The 7,309-nt window shown below is 38.8% G+C and overlaps 1 protein-coding gene across 7 annotated transcripts in view; it reads left to right on the top strand.

Annotated features, from left to right (window-relative positions):
• The window catches only part of grin1b (glutamate receptor, ionotropic, N-methyl D-aspartate 1b), a 60,587-nt gene extending 54,178 nt beyond the window's left edge, over window positions 1-6,409 (top strand). For 4 of the 7 annotated variants that reach the window (XM_084727773.1, XM_084727774.1, XM_084727778.1 and 1 more), the window contains one exon: window positions 6,274-6,409. Coding sequence is in view for 3 of the 7 variants with exons in the window: in XM_084727776.1 (XP_084583902.1) it covers window positions 6,274-6,339 (66 nt within the window). In the remaining 4 variants the exon portion in view is untranslated. The remainder of the gene's footprint in view (window positions 1-6,273) is intronic. The other 3 variants (XM_084727776.1, XM_084727777.1, XM_084727775.1) reach the window with 2 other exon arrangements.
• The last annotated feature ends 900 nt before the right edge of the window (window positions 6,410-7,309 follow it).

A 7,309-nucleotide genomic window follows, 5' to 3' on the forward strand; every position in this document is an offset into this window, starting at 1 on the left:
CTCTCTGGGGGGGAGGAGGGGGGATGATGGGAGACCGACTGCAGCTCATTTCTCTTTGTGATCATCTATCTCTTCTTTATTTTCTATATGAGTGTCTCTTCTCTTTTGGTGGATTTGAATGGTGTCCAGACTTACATGCTGTGCAACACACACACTGCCTCTGTCCTCCTCTGCAAGCACGACTGACCTGTAGACTCAAAACACAACTACACAACACCAATCAATCATCAATCCTTCAGAACAGATCAATAACACAAGATTTCTATAAGGGCGAAAACATTTTGTATCTGTTAATATTATGTTCTTTATTGATTATTTAGTGATAAAATGTTAGGAAATGTGAACAAAGTTTAAGATGACGTCTTTAAACATCTTGTTTTGTCCAACAAAGATACTCCAATAATTAATCAATTATCAGAATAGTTTTAGATTCAGATCAAATGTTTTCACACTTTAATATAAATGAATGAAAACTAAACAGTAACAAATACGACTGAATAACTGAACAAGTCAAACCAAAGCTGGCAAATTACAATATAAAGTCAACAGTTCAGGCTGCTGGAACTATTTTCTTGATGAACAACAGTGTATCCATCCGCCCAGGACTTTTTGTCTTTGTTATAAAGCCGGTTGCCAGGTACAGCTTTAGCACCAAACTCATTTTGCTGACATATGACAATTTCACATTGTTTTATTGATTTATTATTATCATTATTATTATTATTATTATTATTATTATTATTATTATTATTATTGTTGTTGTTGTTATTTAAGATCCTAACCAAAAAGCAGCTAGCTCAATAAATGCTAAAATAAATCACAGCTGATCGACAGGAATGACACTGCTGTTGCCTGGCAACAAAAAGTGACAAATGACTACAGAAGCCCTGAGAGAGAAGTGGGAACAAAATAATTCTGACAATCCATTTCCTAAGTCTAATCTAAATTGTTTCTCTCCCGCGTTTATGACTGAAGAAGAGGTGAAAACAAGGTTTGGTCAGGATAATTTTTCTAAGCAGCAGTGGCTCCTGGAGAGGAGCTGGACTTTTTACAGAGGGGTTGCAGGGTGCAGGGGACACTGATAAGCCCCTGGCTGAGTGCTGCTGTGTTGGGGTTCTCCTGGAGAACGCTGAAGTTTCTGAATGCTGCCTTTATGCACTTTTGTGTCTGACAATCTGGAAACATGGAAGTGGTGATTCGGAGGAACGACCTGCCTGATCTGAATCAGAGTGTGTTTTTTGTTGTTGGACGTCTGTGCTTGTCCAGGATTGGATGAAACAAACACCATATTGGAGCATACAGGGGTCCATAAGTGTACCTGGTAACAAAACACCTGAAGCCGAAGGCTGATGATAGACTTTGTGGTGTGGGAGGAGTTGGACAGGCGACTGTGAAGGACTCTAAGTCAGTTATGGCAAACCATTTGACAGTTTAGGAAGGGAAAGCAGTGATTGTCTAAGGGTGTGTTTGGCCTGGGAGGAGTACTGCTTACCCAGACTGGAGCATGTTGAGGAACTCCAGAACCCGACCAGTGCTGAGTCCCAAAGACTCAGGCAAAGACATCCCTGCAGAGGTCTCTGAGGTCATTAAGAAGCTACCCAGAGACAAGGCACCAGGTTTGGATGAGAGTCACCCTGAGATGCTGATGGCTCTGGACATTGTTGGGCTGTCTTAGCTGACAGGTCTCTCCAGTGTCCTGTGGAGGTTGGGGACAGTACCTGCAGAGTGGCAGATTCCCATTTTTATGACGGGGACTGGCAGGTAGTGCTCCAGTTATCTAGGTATCAGACCGCTCAGCCTCCCGTGGAAAGTTTCCTCCAGGGTGCTGGAAAGAAGGCTCTGATTGTTGAACCTTGGATTCTAGAGTGGAGTCTGTCCTGGCCATTGAACAGTGGACCAGTTCTTTACCCTTGCTGGGGGGTTACTGGGGGTGGGGTCATGAGAGGAGTTTGACTATCCAGTTTACCTGTGTTTTGTGGACTTGGAGAACACCTATGACTGTGTCTCCCAGGGGATCTTGTGGAGGGTACTGTGGGAGTATGGGGTACCATGACCGTTTCTACCGTTTCTAGCCATCCAATCCTTGTATAACCAAAGTGCGAGCTGTGTCCGTCTCCACAGCATAAAGTCCAACGCGTCCTCAGTGGGGTTTGGACTCTGTCTCTGATCGTGTTCTTCATGGACAGGATCTCAAGGCTTAGTCAAGGTGAGGAGAGTGTCTGGTTTGGGAAGCTCAGAATTACATTTATGCTTTTTGCAGATGATGTGGTTCCGTTAGCTTCATCAGACAAGCAGCGAAATGAGTTTCCTCTAAAGGATGTCTCGGCTCGACCTTGGAGGATGAGGAGCTCAGACATCCAGAAGGAGTTTGAAGCAGAGCCGCTGCTCCTTGATGATGAAAGGAGCCAGCTGAGTTCCTAAAACTTATGATCAGAACCCTCTTGGAGGACTTACTTTAGAGATTTTCCTGGCACATCCCACTGGGAGGGGACCCTGGGGTAGACCCAGAACTTGCTGCTGGGATTATAGATCCTGTACGGCCCAGAAACACCTGAGAAGTCTGTAATATCCTGCTGTTTGTTGTTGTAGTACTCATTTCGGCCACTAGGGGCCACAGTGCACCACGTGGACTAAAAGCATTCATGTTTTTTTCCAGGTGAGTTTTAATTTCTCTATGCAGTCTAAACAAAATGTAAATGCATGTGTATTAAAGGGATGATAACAACTAATCAATGATTGATTAATTGCTTGTTAAGAAGAAGAAGAAGATATGATTGATCATGCAAACTTTAATCAATCTTCTATCAAATAAACATCTCTTTGGAAGTCAGGGTTTGTCAAGGGTTCTAAAGGGTTCCTGTAAGAAACCTTTTCCTGCAAAAAACATTTTTTTAGAAGAAAGAGTTCTTTGTGCCATAATCTAAAACTGTTCTTGGTAGAACCCCCTGGGTTGATTCTTGTCAGCACCCTTAGAAATGCAGAAAGGTTCCAGATTAGAGATGCACCAATACCGATACCAGCATCAGCCATCGGTCCGATACTGTCGTCATGTACTCGTACTCATAAAACTACTCCGATACCACGTCATGAAAAGTAGCCGCTCGATATACAAGTAAACATCTAAAGAACCGCCACGATGCAGAGTTCAAGACGTTTGCTGGTGCTCACCCTCTGTTTTTTGGTCGCGTCGTCATCATCAGCGAGGAACTCGTTGTCCTCAACATCATCCATTAAAGACTGCAGCGACTTTGGAAACTGTCTGTAAAATTCCATGTGAAACTGAAATAAATGCACAGAGAGCAGCTGCAGATCACAGCCAGCCGCTGTCCAATCAGTCCTGACGACTGTTAACTAGTTGATGCGTCTGCAAATTAATCCGAAGACAAAAAATAACACAGCCGCCCTTTTCTCATTAATAAGCTGCTATAACTTCTCTTTGTGAACTTATTCTTCACCAAAACGTCCTGACAGCACAGGACACACAACTTCACTCTCTGAGGTTCACAGCAGGGTCAACAAAACTGATGCACACATGGTGTCACATTCATACCTGTCCCCCGTAAACAATGACAGGTAGGAACTAATTATCTCTTAGACAAGAGCGACATGAAAAAGAAACTACAAATACTACACATGTAATGTTCAGTAAAATGCTGTAAATGTTAATTAAATAATTATCATATATAACACCAATTATAATAGTAAACTTAATTCTGTAAGTCCATAATAATGTTGTGAAATTATTATACTGAAATATACACAGTAAACTGCACAGTTTAATAAGGAACACAAAATCAGATGTTACATTTAGAAAGTGAGCATCTAATGAAAATAAAACATGTTTTAAAAGTTATTGTATGAACTTTAATGGCATTGTTAAAGGGATAGTTCACCAAAAATGAAATTTCACAGGGGTGAGTAGATATTATGTGACATTTAAGATCAATTTCTTTAAGTATTCATATCGGTACTCGGTATCGGCAAGTACCCAAATGTAAGTACTTGTACTCAGTCTGAAAAAAAGTGGTATCAGCACGTTCCTATTCCAGAAAGAACCTCCAGAGAGGGTTCTAAGTGGAACCCTTGCACCATAAAAGGGTTCTCTGTAGAACCTTTCACAGGGTTTCTAAGTGAAATCTTTCACAGATATAACACATGTTGAGTTCTAGGCAGAACTCTTAGAAAGGATTCAAAGTGAAGTTCTATAAAAAAAAAGTTCTAACAGGAACCAAAACTGGTTTGTAACTTTTGTGCATTAGCACAGTTGTGTCGTGGTAGTGGTGTTCTCCACTGGTAGAAATGAGTATTACAACAACAAACTCTTCTTCTTCTTCTTCTTCTTCTTCTTCTTCTTCTTCTTCTTCTTCTTCTTCCTCCAGACTCTTCACCTGTTCTTAAAGGTAGAGTCAGTATGATTCATCCGAGCTGTTCTTAAATGCACCAGAAAGATCATTGATTGATTCACAGAACACCAAATACTTTAACATTTTAATGAATAAATGCAAAGATAAGGACGTCCAGGCAGATAAACACTGACAGTGATGATTCAAAGGAATTATGTTTATGTAAGTCTATTTATTTATTTATTTAGTTACGTAGAAAATATTGCATATTATGCCTTTAAGTCATAAACACAGGAGAGAAACTATGTAGATCAGATCAGACACCAGAAGATCTTTTTTCTTATTTGCCTCTCAGGGCTTCTGAAAAAAAGTAAAACGCCTCAAACAAAAGCCTCAGTCTGATTTCAGAGAACAACAGTCAGTCAGGATGTAGTGATTTAACAGGCCGCTCCAAAACGACGCGCCACCTCATCACTACCACATCTGTTTCTATGGTAACCAGCAGGTATTCAACAAAACAAAACAAAAGTCCCTGCAGAAAACCAGTCAGTCAGAGCTCTGAGGTCAGATCACGTGACACGAGATGATGTTTAATTCAGCCGACTGAAGGAAAAAAAAAACTTTAATGTGATTTCTGATCAGGTTTAAAGGGGTATTCCACACAAAAAAGGTCTTTTGTTTTAACTTTTGTTTTTTTTATTTTTGAGAAAGTAAAACTTGTGGTACTTGTTCTGACTTTGAACTTGTTACTTAAAAGTTTTTAATAACTGAACTGTAGATCAAGTCAAACTCGAGTTTTTAAAAAGTTTTACCAACTAACTAATCTTTCATTGAGATCTTTTTTCTTGTTTAGATAAACTCTAGTCTTTGAATTTTAGAAACCCAAAAGAAATGTATTTCAAAATTCAGTAAACTTTTTGAAGTAAATAATTGTTAATATTCAAAATTCAAAAAATTTATTTTTTCAGCATCCAAATAATGACAAATACACTGGAAAAAAGAAAAGTTGAAGAAAACTGAAAATTTCAAGGCAACTTATTTCAAAAGAAGTTTATTTTTGCAGTAGTTCAGAGCGCAACTCAAACTGGATAAAGTTTTGAAAAACTTGAACTTGAACTTTGAACTAACTAATTTTTCTTCTTCAGGTATTTTTTTTTATGTTTTTGTTGTTGAAACTCCAGAAATTATATTTAAAGATTTATTGAGCAAACTCATTAAATAGGAAGTGAATAAATGTTAATATTTTAAAATTTTCAATTAAAACTAATTAATTTTTAAGACAACAAAAAAAATATATATTTACAATTTTTGAGATTCTTCTTTTATTTTATAAAACTTAAAGATTCAAGTTTATCTAAAGACGAAAAGTAAATTATCTCAACTAATGATTATAGGTTGGCAAAACTTTATTTCAAAACATAAAAGTTTGAGTTTGACATAAAACTCAAACATTTAAGTTGCCTTGAAATTTTGAGTTTCCTCAAACTTTTTTTTTTATTGATAATGTTACAATTAATGAAACTGCCTTAAACTATGAGACAGTTTATTCTAATTACTTTATGTCAGTGGCTGACATTCATTAGACCTTGTGTAACCATAGCAACAGTACTGATGCTTCACACATTAATGATTAAACCAAATATAATGAAAGTAAAAATATTTCTGTTTTATATAATATACTATATTATCTCTATTCTATTTCTGCATGGTGATATTTATTTAAAAATGTCAGCTTCATGTTTTGTCATTTTTTGCCTCCACTGAGGTCGTTATTTTAATTTGAAACTTACTGATTCAATAAAAAACGAAACAAAAAAAAAACCACGATCATTTAAAAACATAAATCTGAACAAAAACATGAAATCTGTTAGTTATTAATGTTTGTGTTTCCTTTGGTCTCTGTCTCTCTTTTTTGTCCCTCTCTGTGTAGCCGTACCCGACTGACATCACTGGCCAGCTCAACCTATCAGATCCCTCCGTCAGCACCGTGGTGTGAGACACGGAGAGAGAGAGAGAGAGCTTCACTGCTGCTGCTGAGCCACACACACACACACACACACACACACACACACACACACACGTTAAACACATGCGGACAGACTGAGCGTCCTGTGAGACAGGAAGTAGAATCTGATGGCATCAGGACTTTTGGACGGCATCACACTGTGCCAACACACACACACACATGCACACACATACACACACCATCTGTCATCCGAAACTACACACACACACACACACACACTCGCCTTGCTCTGCTTGTAGCCGTCTCCAACCAGAGGGTCTTTTATTTTGAAAGAACTGGTTTTATTTTGATGTCGTTGATGTTGTACAGTTGATTCTGTTTCCTGTCCGTCACACTGATTGATCGCACTGACTCATCAATACTCCTAATCAGTTTTTTTAGCTGGTTCATGTCGCCGGGAACTCGAACTCCAAAAATCAACACATTCAGAAACACACACAGACACACACACAACCTGTCAATTGATCTGTCGATCGATCGGGGACCCGTCGATCGCTCGATCAGGGACCTGTCAAATTGAACGGGGAACCTGTCGATCGATCCATCGGGGACCTGATCCCTGATCGATCAGCGTGCGGTAGGTGGGCGGAGCCTCTGGGACAGGAAGTTTCTTTCAGACAGACATCTCCTGGATCAGTGAACCAGACTGATCTTCAGCTGCTCAGACTCATGGGTAATGTAGTCTGTACTGGTTCAGCGATTCAGGAAACTCCCCTTCATTTTGAAAAAAAACTTTGACTTTGGAGACGTGGTGGTTGATCTGCTTTCACTCTGTTACACTTTATAAAATCAGAAGCCGACAGTTTAAACATAAAGTTTCAGAAATCTTATAATACACAAGATAATTAATGTCTCACTACCATATAGTTCAGGATGTTTAATATTCTAATGAGTTTTTAATCGTTAGATTCAACTTAAAATGTTAATGAATTCACATTTT

This window comes from Lutjanus erythropterus, chromosome 10 (assembly GCF_056507025.1).
Source record: "Lutjanus erythropterus isolate fLutEry1 chromosome 10, fLutEry1.hap2, whole genome shotgun sequence".
Lineage (NCBI taxonomy): Eukaryota > Metazoa > Chordata > Actinopteri > Lutjaniformes > Lutjanidae > Lutjanus > Lutjanus erythropterus.